Raw genomic sequence first — 16,332 nt, 5'->3', positions numbered from 1 at the left:
GCAGAGGGCGAAATACGAGAAAAGGAGTCTATGAATCATTAACCTTTTTGGAAAAAATTCAGCTCTGACTGGCAATGGATGTTTTTCCTCCAGTATTTTAGTCCACCACTTAGGCGGGCTTCATTTATTGTAGGCCTATGCATGTATAATACTATAAAATGCAACATATGTTTACAGCTATGTTGGAAATGCATTGTTCTGTTCATGGCCAGACCATTTTGGAGAGTGAAGCATGATTAATTGAAGGAAGTGTGGTTGGTATTTTACTCAGGAAGAGAGGCATACCCATCAAAATAACATCCTACTAATGAGTAGGCCTACCACTGCAGTGTACTCTTTTACATAATTTATAATCTAGACGGTTGCTTCCTGTCTGTCTCAACCTTTGTTCCAGTGTGATTTGGGCATTTTGGACAGTCAGGGTTATGTACAAAACCCTCACTCTCTCATCCAGAATGTAATTGGGGGTGGAGTGGTTATGTTATGCAAACTGTTGACCTGCAAACTTAGCACCAATGTACGGTAGCACAATGTCCCCACAGACACATCCCACAGGAACAGCGATACCCAGCAGCAGCGTTCTCAGAACCACCTGCCTTCATGTCTAAATATTAGTCCATTGGTTTGAGCCACAGACAAGCTCGAACCAGAAACTAAGTTACAATGTCTTATATGGCTGGGAATTGCCAGGGACCTCACAATACAATATTCTTGCAATAATTATGTTCCGATATGATATGTATTGCGATTCTCACGAATCTATATGTATTGTGATACGATACTGCGATTTTGTTGAGATTTAATGTTCCAAACATACTTTTCACTATATGTCTTCTGCAGAGAGTCAAGAGAGAGCATGAGAAAACGAGTTTTGGTCAGTCAGGGAAATAAAAATGCTGAAAACACGTAGGCTAACTATTTAAAAAGAAGATGGAGAACAAGCTATAGGATGAAAATTAGCAGAATGTTAATGCAGGTACTGCCGACTAACGATAGCTAGCACTACCTACAGTAGCAAAAAATAATATATACACTGAACAAAAATATAAATGCAACATGCAACAGTTTCAAAGATGAGTTAGTGAGTTACTGTTCATATAAGGACATCGGTCAATTGAAATAAATGAATTAGGCCCTAATCTATGGATTTCACATGACTGGGAATACAGATAGGGATCTGTCGGTCACAGATACCTTACAAAAAAGGTAGGGGCGTGGATCAGAAAACCAGTCAGTATCTGGTGTGACCACTGTTTGCCTCATGCAGCGTGACACTCCTTTGCATAGGCTGTTGATCAGGCTGTTGATTGTGGCCTGTAAAATGTTGTCCCACTCCTCTTCAATGGCTGTGCAAAGTTTCTGGATGTGAGCGGGAACTGGAACACGCTGCCGTACACGTTGATCCAGAGCATCCCAAACATGCTCGATAGGTGACATGTCTGGTGAGTATGCAGGCCATGAAAGAACTGGGACATTTCCAGCTTCCAGGACTTCAGACCCTTCAAATGAAATCCAATTTTATTTGTCACATGAGCCGAATACAACAGGTGTAGTAGACTTTACCGTGAAATGCTTACTTATAAGCCCTTAAACAACAATGCAGTTCAAGAAAATAAACTTTACTAAATAAACTAAAGTAAAACAAAAAAAGTAACACAATCAACATAAAAATAAGGAGACTATATACAGGGGGTACCAGTACCGAGTCAATGTACATGGGGTACAGGTTAGTCGAGGTAATTTGTACATGTAGGTAGGGAGACAGTGACCATGCATAGACAATAAACAGCGAGTAGCAGCAGTGTAAAAACATAGGGGGCGGTGTCAAAGTAAATAGTCCGGGTGGCCATTTTATTAATTGTTCAGCAGTCTTATGGCTTGGGGGTAGAAGCTGTTAAGGAGCCTTTTGGACCTAGACTTGGCGCTCCAGTACCGCTTGCCGTGCGGTAGCAGAGAGAACAGCCTATGACTTGGGTGACTGGAATCTTTGACAATTTTTTGGGCCTTCCTCTGACATCTCTGAGTATATAGGTCCTGGAGGACAGGAAGGTTGGCCTCAGGGATGTACTGGGCTGTATGCACTACCCTCTGTTGCACCTTACGGTCGGATGCCGAGCAGTTGCCATACCAGGCGGTGATGCAACCGGTCAGGATGCTCTCAATAGAGCAGCTGTAGAACTTTTTGAGGATCTGGGGACCTATGCCAAATCTTTTCAGTCTCCTGAGGGGAAAAATGGGTTATCGTGCCCTCTTCATGAGTGTCTTGGTGTGTTTGGACCATGCAAGTTTGTTGGTGATGTGGACACCAAGGATCTTGAAACTCTCAACCCGCTCCACTACAGCCCTGTCGATGTTAATGTTCGGCCCTCCTGTAGTCCATGATCAGCTCCTTTGTCTTGCTCACATTGAGGGAGAGGTTGTTGTCCTTAGCTTAGTGATGAGCTTTGAGGGCACTATGGTGTTGAACACTGACCTGTAGTCAATGAACAGCATTCTCACATAGGTGTTCCTTTTGTCCAGGTGGGAAAGGGCGGTGTGGAGTGCAATTGAGATTGCGTCATATGTGGATCTGTTGGGGCGGTATGCGAATTTGGAGTGAGTCTAGGGTTTCCGGGATGATGGTGTTGATGTGAGTCATGACCAGCCTTTCAAAGCACTTCAAGGCTACCGTCGTGCTATTAGGCGGAAGCCATTTAGGCAGGTTACCTTCGTTTCCTTGGTCACAAGGACTATGGTCGTCTGCTTGAAACATGTAGGTATTACAGGCTCAGTCAGGGAGAGGTTGAAAATGTCAGTGGGCACTTGACAGTTGATCCGCGCATGCTCTAAGTACACATCTTGGTAATCCATCTGGCTCCGCAGCCTTCTGAATGTTGACCTATTTAAAGGTCTTGCTCACATCGGCTACAAAGAGCGTGATCACATAGTCGTCCGGAACAGCTGGTGCTCTCATGCATGCTTCAGCGTTGCTTGCCTCGAAGCAAGCATAAAAGGCATTTACTGTAGCTCGTCTGGTAGGCTGACGTCACTGAGCAGCTCACGGCTGGGTTTCCCTTTGTAGTCCGTAATAGTTTGCAAGCCCTGCCACATCCAACGAGCGTCAGAGCCGGTGTAGTAGGATTCAATCTTAGTCCTGTGTTGATGCTTTGCCTGTTTGATGGTTCGTCATGCGACATGGGGCTGTGTATTATCATACTGAATCAGGATGTGATGGTGGCGGAGGAATGGCACGACAATGGGCCTAAGGATCTCATCATGGTATCTCTGTGCATTTAAATGGCTTATGCTTGCCCATACCATAACCACACCACCACGGGACACTCTGTTCACAACGTTGACATCAGCAAACCCCTCGCCCACACATCTACCATCTGCCTTGTACAGTTGACACTGAGATTCATCCGTGAAGAGCACACTGCTCCAGCATGCCAGTGGCCATCGAAGTTGAGCATTTGCACACTGAAGTCGGTTACAACGCCAAACTGCATTCAGGTCAAGACCCTGGTGAGGACAACGAGCACTCAGATGAGCTTCCCTGAAACGGTTTCTGACAGTTTGTACAGATATTCTTTGGTTGTGCAAACCCACAGTTTCATCAGCTGTCCATGTAGCTGGTCTCAGTCGATCCCGCAGGTGAAGAAGCAAGATGTGGAGGTCCTGCCCTGGCATGGTTACACGTGGTCTGCGGTTGTGAGGCCGGTTGGACATACTGACAAATTCTCTAAAATGACATTGGAGGGGGCTTATGATATAGAAATTAACATTCAATTTTCTGGCAATAGTTCTGGTTGACATTCCTGCAGTGGCAGCATGCAAATTGCACGCTCCCTCAAAACTTGAGACATCTGTGGCATTGTGTTGTGTGATAAAACTGCACATTTTAGAGTGGCTTTTTATTGTCCCCAGCACAAGATGCACCTGTGTAATGATCATGCTGTTTAATCAGATTATTGATATGCCACACCTGTCAGGTGGACAGATTATTTTAGCAAAGGAGAAATACTCACTATCAGGGATGTAAAAAAAATTGTGCACAAAATTTGTGAGAAGCTTTTTGTGTGTATGAAACATTTCTGGGATCTTTTACTTCAGCTCACGAAACCAACACTTTACATTTATATTTTGGTTCAATATATATTATACAGTTGAAGTTGGAAGTTTACAGTGGGGAGAACAAGTATTTGATACACTGCCGATTTTGCAGGTTTTCCTGCTTACAAAGCATGTAGAGGTCTGTAATTTTTATCATAGGTACACTTCAACTGTGAGAGACGGAATCTAGAAAATCACATTGTATGATTTTTAAGTAATTAATTTGCATTTTATTGCATGACATAAGTGTTTGATCACCTATCAACCAGTAAGAATTCCGGCTCTCACAGACCTGTTAGTTTTTCTTTAAGAAGCCCTCCTGTTCTCCACTCATTACCTGTATTAACTGCACCTGTTTGAACTCGTTACCTGTATAAAAGACACCTGTCCACACACTCAATCAAACAGACTCCAACCTCTCCACAATGGCCAAGACCAGAGAGCTGTGTAAGGACATCAGGGATAAAATTGTAGACCTGCACAAGGCTGGGATGGGCTACAGGACAATAGGCAAGCAGCTTGGTGAGAAGGCAACAACTGTTGGCGCAATTATTAGAAAATGGGAGAAGGTCATGTGGTCTGATGAGACAAAAATAGAGCTTTTTGGTCTGAACTCCACTCGCCGTGTTTGGAGGAAGAAGGATGAGTACAACCCCAAGAACACCATCCCAACCGTGAAGCATGGAGGTGGAAACATCATTCTTTGGGGATGCTTTTCTGCAAAGGGGACAGGACGACTGCACCGTATTGAGGGGAGGATGGACGGGGCCATGTATCGCAAGATCTTGGCCATCAACCTCCTTCCCTCAGTAAGAGCATTGAAGATGGGTCGTGGCTGGGTCTTCCAGCATGACAATGACCCGAAACACACAGCCAGGGCAACTAAGGAGTGGCTCCGTAAGAAGCATCTCAAGGTCCTGGAGTGGCCTAGCCAGTCTCCAGACCTGAACCCAATAGAAAATCTTTGGAGGGAGCTGAAAGTCCGTATTGCCCAGCGACAGCCCCGAAACCTGAAGGATCTGGAGAAGGTCTGTATGGAGGAGTGGGCCAAAATCCCTGCTGCAGTGTGTGCAAACCTGGTCAAGAACTACAGGAAACGTATGATCTCTGTAATTGCAAACAAAGGTTTCTGTACCAAATATTAAGTCCTGCTTTTCTGATGTATCAAATACTTATGTCATGCAATAAAATGCAAATGAATTACTTAAAAATCATACAATGTGATTTTCTAGATTCCGTCTCACACAGTTGAAGTGTACCTATGATAAAAATTACAGACCTCTACATGCTTTGTAAGTAGGAAAACCTGCAAAATCGGCAGTGTATGAAATACTTGTACATACACCTTAGCCAAATACATTTAAACTCAGTTTTCACAATTCCTGACATTTAATCCTAGTAAAAATCCCTGTTTTAGGTCAGTTAGGAGCACCACTTTGTTTTAAGAATGTGAAATGTCAGAATAAAGTAGAGAATGATTTATTTCAGCTTTGTTTTATCACCTTCCCAGTGGGTCAGAAGTTTACATACACTCAATTAGTATTTGGTAGCATTGCCTTTAAATTGTTTAACAATGGGTCAAACGATTCAGGTAGCCTTCCACAAGCTTCCCACAATAAGTTGGGTGAAGTTTGGCCCATTTCTCCTGACAGAGCTGGTGTAACTGAGTCAGGTTTGTAGGCCTCCTTGCTCACACACACTTTTTCAGTTCTGCCCACAAATTTTCTATAGGATTGAGGTCAGGACTTTGTGATGGCCACTCCAATACCTTGACTTTGTTGTCCTTAAGCCATATTGCCACAACTTTGGAAGTATGCTTGGGGTAATTGTCCATTTGGAAGACCAATTTGCAACCAAGCTTTAACTTCCTGACTGATGTCTTGAGATGTTGCTTCAATATATCCATATAATTTTCCTGCCTTATGCCATCTATTTTGTGGAGTGCACCATTCCCTCCTGCAGGAAAGCACCCCCACAACATGATGCTGCCATCCCAGTGCTTCCCCTTTTTCCTCCAAACATAACGATGGTCATTATGGCCAAACAGTTCTATTTTTGTTTCATCAGACCAGACGACATTTCCCAAGGAAAACTATTATCTGTGTCCACACATGCAGTTGCAAACTGTCTGGCTTTTTTATTGAGGTTTTGGAGCAGTGGCTTCTTCCTTGCTGAGCAGCCTTCCAGGTTACGATATAGGACTTGTTTTACTGTGGATTTAGATACTTTTGTACTTGTTTCCTCCAGCATCTTCATAAGGTCCTTTGCTGTTGTTCTAGGATTGATTTGCACTTTTCGCATCAAAGTACGTTAATCTCTAGGAGACAGAACGCGTCTCCTTGGCTTCCTGAGCGGTATGACGGCTGCTTGGTCCCATGGTGTTTATACTTGCGTACTATTGTTTGTACAGATGAACGTGGTACCTTCAGGAGTTTGGAAATTGCTCTCAAGGATGAACCAGACTTGGTCTTGGCTGATTTTTTTTTGATTTTCCCATGATGTCAAGCAAAGAGGCACTGAGTTTGAAGGTAGGCCTTGAAATACATCCACAGGTACACCTCCAATTGACTCAAATTATGTCAATTAGGCTATTAGAAGCTTCTAAAGCCATGACATTTTCTGGAATTTTCCAAGTTGTTTAATGGCACGGTCAACTTAGTGTATGTAAACTTCTGACCCACTGGAAGTGTGATACAGTGAACTAATCTGTCTGTAAACAATTGTTGGAAGAATTACTTGTGTCATGCACAAAGTAGATGTCCTAACCGACTTGCCAAAACTATAGTTTGTTAACAAGAAATGTGTGGAGTGGTTGAAAAACAAGTTATATACAACTGTATATATAGATATATATTCTTATACAACTCAATACTTTAAATATCATTATAATATCGGCCAAAAATAATATAGCAATATGTAACTGTATTGATTCCACCCCCCCATCACTAATGCCTTACAGGAAAACAAACGATGTCGCAAGGTAGTATAATATTGACATTTCTAGAACAGAAAAAGACCATGAATACATGGATGATTTTTTTTATTAGAAAACAAATAGAAAAGTAAAATAGTTCCATACTGTTATAACAATTTTCCACAATGTGTTATTCCAACAGAGAAAGAAGCACCACATCATACAAGTCACATACGGTTCTAGATGTAGAAAAACTGGTAACACATAATTTTTTAGACGTAAGAGGTACAGACACCACACATTAGCTAAATAGTTTGGGACTTCATAAAAGTTCAAAATACTTAAAAAGACAGTGTCTTTAAACAGAGTATCCCAGGTGGGAGGATATGGTGTACCATGCTAGTCCCACCAGCTGCCATTTTTTATTAAGATTTTAACGAGCACCATATAAGCACCAAATGAGCACCATCCTGATAGGAGCATCATAGTTTTGACCAAAATAATAATTAGTCAATAACACTCTTCTAAAAGGTAGTACATGACACATTTCATAGAACCTTCATCAGCAATGCCTAAACATTATTAAATGCAACTGAGATGCCAATACAATTGGCATCTGCCAATCTATGATTTAAATTAGATGGGGTTAAGTTGCTTTCTTTTTACATTTTCAGTTTAGTAATTTAGCAGACACTCTTATCCAGAGCGCTTTACAGGAGCAATTGGGGGTAAGTGCCTTGCTCAAGGGTACATTGGCAGATCGTTCACCTAGTCGTTCTTAACTGCTAGGCTACCTGCCACTGTACTTTCCATTTGTCTTAGCTAAGGAATGAGTTACAACATCTCAGTCCATATTCGTTTTGCATTACATGCTATGGTCAGGATTCTTACAGTCAAAAAGCAATTGATGTCTTGTTAGGTGAGAGGAACATATGTAGTTAGTCAGATTCCTTTGGTAATACCATTGGCAACTGGCAACACCATTGGCTACAATCTAAACCACAAGTAAGTATAAATGATTGTATTCATGAGCATTATTGAATAAAGCAGGTTTAAAGAGATTGAACTGGATCTTAAGCACTTACAAATTCGTAACATATCATACGAATTGCAGATTTGTAAAAATATACATATTGCAGGACGTAACATTTCATACGAAATGGATGACGTTGTACACAATTTTCAGGGCCCGTTGTGGCTTTGAGTGCTACTTTCAAAACTACTGGCTGAAATTATACAAAACCTTTATAATGCATCTTTAAGTGGTGAAAAGAGGGATCAACCTGATACTGAGAAGGAAAATCACTTGTCATTAAAGGGGAAAATCAGCAGTTTTTTACCTATCAATTAATGATATTTACCCATTGATTCTTGAATAATGTAACTTATAAATGCTTCATGATCTTAGTTCAACTGTCGTACCCCATCAGAACCCAAAATACAAGCTTGTTTTACTCCAATGTTTGGAAACAAAGTAAATGTAAACAAACCCTACATGGCCTCAAAACATGGTTAAAACTATAATTTTGATATCATGGATGGTCAGTCCTATCATCCATAGCTTTGTCTATGAATTTTTACGTGGTTACATTTCTCCAGACCCATCCCTCAGCTTTTTATCAAAACAGGGGCGGGGCACAGTTTGTTATAGTTTCTACTGCTGATTGCAGCTTTATAGTACTATGTCACATAATTTGTCCTGATGCACTTTTCAAGTTTCAGTCAAAAGTTTCAAGTTCTATGCATTTCACTCTGCATGAAGAGAAGTTTCAAGATATGCACTTGAAATATTGCCGTACCCTCCCTTCACCATCTCCTAGCCTCCTTGTGCAAAAAATGTGTGGGAAGTGAGTTTCAGTTCACTGGAAATGCAACTACTACTCTTCATATACAGAGAGAAAGGTTTTCAATTGACAAAGACCTCTATCAGCCCCTCATTCAGCTGCTGTATCAACTCAGACCCAGGCCAGCCCAAACCAACTGGGCTTGAGATCTGAGGGGCTGAGGGCCTGGTCTATGGGTTTAGGCCTGCAGTGCTGCAAATTCAGTCGGGCCCTCTTTCGCAATGCTTTTCTCAGTGCTCCCAACTGTCTCACTCTGAGAGACTTGGATTGTCAGTCACAGTCAAATACACATAGCTAGTGTTCAGCAGGTCATCGACTCATCTTTCAATAAACTGCAGGTTGATCTCACTCTCTGGCACCAGCAGTGTCCGGGTCATGGGTTTGACTGCTGCACCACTGCCTTCTGGATCGGGCTTCACATCAAAATGCATCAGAATCTGAGGGGAACAGGAGAGGGGTTGAGAAAATTAGAGGGCACCCCTCACATGAACAGAACGTAGAAGAACGGAAGCCTATTACGAGGATAAAAACACAGTATAGAGTCACAACCGAAATGATTGGCACCCTTGATAAAGATGAGAAAAGGACTGTATAAAATAAAAAATCCAAATACTTGAGCTATATCGTATGCAAAAACAAATTGGGAAATATTACATTTTGTACTAATACAATTACTCAGAGATGTTTATTTTTTCTCAATACTCTGGCACCCTCCCCATACGAAGATAACAGCACTGAGCCTTTTTGTAAAATGTTAAATGAGATTGGAGAACACATTGGGAGGGATCTTACACGAGAGTAAAATGATTTACTTGTTAAACAAAATCTCATTAAATAATAAAATGTTCCCAAAAAATGTAGTGTACAACATAGCTCAATATTTGTGTTATTTTATAGTTTCTCATCTTTATCAAGGGTGCCAATCATTTCAGTCACGTCTGTATGTACTGGGACTCAAAATGCGATGAAAATTAATGTAATTTTATGAGACACTTTCTGCCAAAGCCTCGATGTAAAAGTGACCAAAAATCGACTCACTCGTGCAAGTGCCAGGTAGACCTCCAGTTCTGCGATGCGGCGGCCGATGCAGCTCCGTTTGCCCACACCAAAGGGCACCGAGGCATAGGGGTGGTGGCCTTCATCCCGGTTCAGCCAGCGATGGGGCTGGAAGGCATTCGGGTTCGGGAAAAATGATGCATTCCGGGATGTGGCAAAGTGGCAGAGGGTGATCAGAGTCTGGATAGGATAGAATCGTGAGAAACTGCTGTTAGGAATCTTTTTTTTTTACTTTCCATTACACACATTTGCCTTTACACATGAATATTACACCATATTACACCAGATTGCTGTAAAAGTGCTGAAAAATAAGCACTCAACATCACAGCAACACTTACGTTTTTGGGGAGGAGATAACCTCCGACCTGGATGTCTTTGTCTGCGATGACCCTGGCATTGGCCGGAATAACAGGATAAAGTCTGGAGAAGCCAAAACACAACAATGTCAGTGTGACTGATCAGTCTAATGACTGATCGATTGGTTGTAGTAGTTGATTGAATCAAGGGTACATAGTTCACCCCAATTGGTAGTGGATGAAATGAACTTCCCTTAATTATATAACGAGGAGCTATGAGCAGTTGGAATAGTGCTATATAAATCCAAACCTATATTATTACTATTATTATTTTGGGCCAGTAACCAAAAGGTTGCTGGATCGAATCCCCGAGCTGACAAGGTAAAAATCGGTCATTCTGCCCCTTACCTGTTCCCCGGTAGCCTGTCACTGTAAATAAGAATTTGTTCTTAACTGACTTGCCTAGTTCAATACATTTTTTTAACATTCATCGTATTTATGCTGCAGTAGTTTATGTGTTGGGGGGCAAGGGTCAGTCTGTTATATCTGGAGTATTTCTCCTGTCTTATCCGGTTTCCTGTGTGAATTTAAGTATGCTCTCTCTAGTTCTCTCTTTCTCTCTCTCGGAGGACCTGAGCCCTAGGACCTTGCCTCAGGACTACCTGGCATGATGACTCCTTGTTGTCCCCAGTCCACCTAGCCATGCTGCCGCTCCAGTTTCAACTGTTCTGCCTGTGGCTATGGAACCCTGACCTGTTCACTGTGATTACTATTATTTGCCCATGCTGGTCATTTATGAACATTTGAACATCTTGGCCATGTTCTGTTATAATCTCCACCTGGCACAGCCAGAAGAGGACTGGCCACCCCTCATAGCCTGGTTCCTCTCTAGGTTTCTTCCTAGGTTTTGGCCTTTCTAGGGAGTTTTTCCTAGCCACCGTGCTTCTACACCTGCATTGCTTGCTGTTTGGGGTTTTAGGCTGGGTTTCTGTACAGCACTTTGATATATCAGCTGATGTAAGAAGGGCTATATAAATACATTTGATTAGATTTTTACCTGAGAACTTCCTTGACCACAGCCTTCATGAGGGGCATGCGAGCCACGTCTGCAGCCACAGGCACCCTCCGACCCCCCATCACAGCCAATACCTCCTCCCGCAGCGAGGCCTGAACCTCGGTGTGCCGAGACAGCTCGTAAAGGGACCAGGACATGGTGCTGGAGATCTGAACACACAGGACACAGCAGATCAGTACAACTGTAAAATAATTCACCATAAGAACACTGCAGCAGTGGATGGAGAGGATAGTGAGCTCTCTACAGCTAAGCCTGACTGTATGGGATCAGACTTAACATACAGAGAGGGAGATTAAGAAGAGGAAGTATGCTGTGACTAGGAGTGAGGGGGAATGGAGACGTTTGGCTATTGGATATGTTAAAAACTAATATTAAAGCACTAGGTCAAAGATAGAGCGATGAGGACAGAGGTGAGAGAGATGAGAGAGGAAGGAGAGATTAGAGATGTTCCTCACCGTGTCCACCCCAGCCAGGAGCAGCTCGGTGACGTTGCTGTACACCGTCTTCATGGGCAGCCCCGTGCGGGTCAGAAAGTAAGTCAGATATCGCCCCTCCACCTCCTCTCCCCGCGCCACCTTCTCCGCTTCCTCCATCAGACGCTGGTCAATGTGACCTTTAGCTGCAATGAGATAGATCAGGGGCCAAGATCAGAATAAAGGAGCTCAGTCAGACCTGGGTTCAAATACTATTTGAAATCTTTCAAATACTTTCAGCGTTTGCTTTAGCTTGCCTGGAGTACCAGATGGGCTAGGTGTGCAGTATTGCGACAATTCTATTGGTTCCATAACACCAGGCAAGCTCAATCAATTCTAGCTAGTATTTGAAATGATTTCAAATAGTATTTGAACCCAGGTCTGAAGGAGCTCTAGTCAGACTTAAGGGATCCGTACAGCTTGAAGAGGAAAAAATAGACCTCTGGGAATGCTTACTACGGGGATTACAGGTAATGAATGGAAGGAGACCACACACTATGGGTTCTGTTCAATGGGAACTATTTATAGTTAATAGAAATCTATCCATTGGGAGAAACTAACACTGGGGGCAACTAATAATAAATCAGTATGTCAGTCAGGTAGCATGGATTAAAGAAGTCCACGGAATTAAACCAAGGTGGAGCAAGTTTGAGGCTATCCAAGATGGCAGCTCACCGAATTGGAACATGTAGTCCCAGCACTCGCAGAAAGTGTCCCAGGGCTTGGGGAACAACTGGTGTAACCAGGCGGGCATAGCCATGGTGAGGAGCGTCATGACAAACATGGTGTTAATGGACTGAATGAAACGTTCTGTCTCCATGGGAACCACAGGGTCTAGACAACCAATCCTGGACTCGAACAAGATTGAGGAGATCCCTGCAGAGAGGAAGACAGGCAGAGGGTAAGGGGAGAAGGGTTTGAAAGGCTTTCCAGAAGGGCTTTGTGTTTTCCCTCTGTAATACAGATCCAATCAAGACTATTATAGACTCGTCAGAGTAACATACTCATACCATACACAAGTATGTTATGGTAATAGACTAAACTAGTAACCTACAATGCTAATTGATACAATAGAATGACAATGATAGAGCTCCTTCCTGATTTTGTCTCTTATTACAGGCACCTGACCACAGATGCTAACCTCATATGCCACCGTTAAAAAACATCAACAAAGAAACAGAGTTGAGTAAAAGCAGGCCTCAAGGGCACACCACAGTGAATGTAAATAGGCCTTACCTTCGAGGCCGAAGCGGTAGAACTCGCTGCCGATGTCCGGGATGAGGCCGCGGGGGTCCTGGCGCCTGCGGAGGCGGAGCGTAGCGATGAGGTCATCTACCACACCGTTTAGAGTCGCATCGTAGGCCTCCACCGCCTTCGGACGTAGCATGTGCTTCCCCAGGAGACTCCGCACCGCCTGCCACTCCTCCCCCTCACTGAAGAGAGTAAGGTAAATAGAAAATAATGCCATCAAATCAGTTTGCACACCAACAAACATCAATAATGTACATGTTTTATACAGGCTGGGCCAACTGTACTGTAGGCTACATTATGGAACTGTAATTGTTCAGTTTGTGTCATTCTTTTTTATTTTTTTATCTTGTGTTTGTTGTGTAGTAAATCTTTCAGCTTTTATTTTCATGGTTTGATTTGGTTTTTTTCCTGTAAAGCACATTGTGTTGCATTCCATGACTGAAATGTGCTGTATAAATAAAGCTTGAATTAATTTGAGATAGTATTTTCATATTCCTGGTGATTAGGTAATAACCCATAGGTAATAATAACCCATCATAGATCGAGGGCTGACTCACTGTCTGTATGGCCGTTAGGCCAATTATTCCTTTGTCTAAAGTCTTTGTTTCATCTCTGTTAATCTTTCCTGTTTCCTGTGAACAGCACGTCACCCTGACGTCAGAACAGCTTAAATCAGCGTGACATCTCATTGAGTAAGATCACACAGTCAGACACTGTCACAAAGATAATTAGGCTGCTATAGTGATTATGAAATATGGGACACCCATAAAAACAGATGCTATGTGTCAAGTTTAACAGTGTCCAATGGTGATGACTGTGGCTGTCTGAGGGTGTGGTAAAGACAGAGAGAAGAGGAGAGGGGAGGGGGGGAAGAGGGAAGAGGAGAGGTGTGGTGATGAGAGAAAGGAATATGGCGATAGGGGAGGGAAAGGGATAAGAGAGGGGAGGCAAGGGCAACGGAGTAGAGGGGAGGGGGACAGCATGGGAGGAAAACAGCAGAGGAGAGGAATGGTACTCACGCTGTGAGCAGTCCGTAGCCGTGGCCTCGTTGTTTCCTGTAGTCCTTCCAAGAGGAGAGGTCAGAGCGGATGGGGGTCTGGCCCTCCTGCCTCAGCACCTGCTCTATCAGGGCTGGTTCGGCCACGTGCACCGTCAGGATGGGACCGAAGCTGGCCTTCCACATTGGCCCGTAGCGCTTCACACCCTCAAGCTGGGAGAGGACAACACATTAGCACACAACGCATATAGATGGCATGATTCACTAGAGATGGAACCGTCCATAGAATTAGAATTAATCTATTTCTATGGATGGAACATCAACATGTTGTGAGCAGACCTAGCTACAGTTCTAAAGCTGCTTGATGTAAAGTTTATGGCCAAAATCTGTACAATGTTCAAAGTTTTGGCAGCCGCCCTATGGTCAATATGTGATATAAAGCTTGCCTTCTTGCTCCTTATGCTCCTCATCTACCCCTATGAGCCAGCAGACACCCCCAAAGCACAGGAACGTGCCGGAGTTGCCCAAGGCACTTTCCTGCTCAATGAACCACTTGTCTTACATAGCTTATACATTCGCAACTAAATGTCTGGTGCATTTAGGTAGCTTTTGTTGGCCCCTTCATATCTTTTTAATTGCTGGACAATTACATTACACACTGATGGTTAGGTTATACAGTACATGTAAGAGCCAGTGACAGGGTCTGCCAGTCTGACACTGTTTATGGCCTTGGCTGACTGAGGGGGGCAAGCCTCAAGCCTGCCCTACTCTATAGCACCATGCCATATCTAACCTAATGAAGCAGGTGTAGAAAGATGGATGAGTTCCCACTTCCGTTTTTCAGGGGAAACAGAAGTTAGGTTGAAAATACTGTACCCCTGAAAACCGGATGTTAGCGTTTTCTGGCGACTCTGCATAGGCTATGCCATACCCAACAGCAATGTAATAACCTATCCATTCCAAGAAACAATGTGAACACCATATACATCGCCTAATGAAACATTCATTACTATGGTTTTGCCGTTAAAAAGACAAACCCATAAGCACTTAGTATAATAAATGATAAAACACCAATTTCATACATTTACATCAGTGTCTGGCTAAAAAGTAATGATTAAAAAGAAAAGATTAAACAAGTCAACAAAATAATTTACCTGCAGCTCGTGGAGGCGGGACAGTCCCCGTTTGGCGAAGAGGTCCCAGGCAAATTTGGCGACTGTGGGTCCCGGCATCTCCTTTAGGGTTTTCATCCCGTGCGCAGCTTCGGTCTTCTTCAGGCCAGCTGTGGTCTCAGCCCACTTCTCCATCCACTTGATCAGCGGGGACGCACTGCGACCGGACACTTTGAGGGCTTGCTGCAGCATCCTTATGGCTATGTCCATACGATGGAAGATGAACGAAGGAAAGTCTGTCGGGTGTCGGTGCTCATCTTGCACCAAGACACTGTATTTATACCGCTCGACCCATGCCGGACTAGAGTTGTTAAGTTTCTCAGTGTGGGCCAATGAAAGCGAATGCTGGGGTCGACCCCGCCCAGTGGCAAGGCTGGGACGCAGTAGGCGTGAACTATTTGGAAGGTGTGTCCAATCAGATGGCAGAAGTCAGACCAACCCAAAGAAGCGAACACGTGGAGGGTAAATAACCTAATACATTTTTATGTAGGACGATTTTTCTCAGACACCATTTCTCTGTCTATGCTATTATTAGGAGGAAATGAATACCAAACAGATATATGATAAGAATAAGATGCGTTACCGTAAATCACATATTGAAAAGAGTGTAGCTTAGCCTACTCCTATTATATGACGTTTATTTGATGTGGGTAATCAATTCTACACATGAATATGAAAGAAACATGCAAAATCATGTCAGTGCTGTTTAGCCTATAATATTCGGGTATTATATAAGGGATGCTTTGTTTCAGTCACAGTGCGGTTAATATATTTTATTTCAGTGACTCCAGAATAACCCATGTTAAATTAGTGTTCACTTTTTCCACGTCATAAATTGATTGACTCTGATATTTTAGAATGCATTTTCCAGTCCTGTAGATGTTGAGCAATAGGTCTCTGCGTGATCCAATTATAGGCCTAGGCGTCTCAATTCAAGAATTCGTTAATACTGCGAATTATCTGCTCATAAAGGGTCTACTGAGAATTTATTGCAATAGGCTACATGGATTCTTGCTGACTAAGGGTTTTCCTGTTGGGTGCTGGCCTCTGTGTGAGCACGAGAGAAAATCCTGACCCGTTTTTCATTAAAAGTGGAAGCTTGCCAAAACGCTGTGTGTGCGCCTTGCGCAATTAAATAATAGTGGTTCTACTCGGAATCTGC

The 16,332-nt window shown here is 43.1% G+C and overlaps 1 protein-coding gene across 1 annotated transcript; it reads right to left on the bottom strand.

Annotated features, from left to right (window-relative positions):
• Positions 1-7,115: 7,115 nt before the first annotated feature.
• Positions 7,116-15,445, bottom strand: LOC106583283 (25-hydroxyvitamin D-1 alpha hydroxylase, mitochondrial). Its single transcript, XM_014167257.2, has 9 exons — positions 15,153-15,445; positions 14,021-14,211; positions 12,987-13,183; positions 12,426-12,626; positions 11,733-11,896; positions 11,260-11,426; positions 10,245-10,326; positions 9,889-10,086; positions 7,116-9,287 (listed from the first exon to the last, which is right to left on the bottom strand). Exons 1-9 carry the CDS (start codon positions 15,378-15,380, stop codon positions 9,168-9,170), a joined length of 1,548 nt encoding a protein of 515 aa, XP_014022732.2. The 5' UTR covers positions 15,381-15,445; the 3' UTR covers positions 7,116-9,167.
• Between the last annotated feature and the right edge of the window lie 887 nt (positions 15,446-16,332).

Source organism: Salmo salar, chromosome ssa22, assembly GCF_905237065.1.
Source record: "Salmo salar chromosome ssa22, Ssal_v3.1, whole genome shotgun sequence".
In the NCBI taxonomy this organism is placed as follows: domain Eukaryota; kingdom Metazoa; phylum Chordata; class Actinopteri; order Salmoniformes; family Salmonidae; genus Salmo; species Salmo salar.
This window is presented reverse-complemented; position numbering and strand designations above follow the sequence as displayed.

Bases quoted from the DNA above. Each gene is read 5' to 3' on its own strand.
- LOC106583283 (XM_014167257.2), bottom strand. From the start codon at position 15,380: ATGGACATAGCCATAAGGATGCTGCAGCAAGCCCTCAAAGTGTCCGGT. The intron at 11,897-12,425 runs GTGAGCTGCCAT...ATCTCATTGCAG, and splicing joins GGACTACATGTTCCAATTCG to CTAAAGGTCACATTGACCAG. The intron at 10,327-11,259 runs GTAAAAATCTAA...TGGCTTCTCCAG, and splicing joins GTGGTCAAGGAAGTTCTCAG to ACTTTATCCTGTTATTCCGG.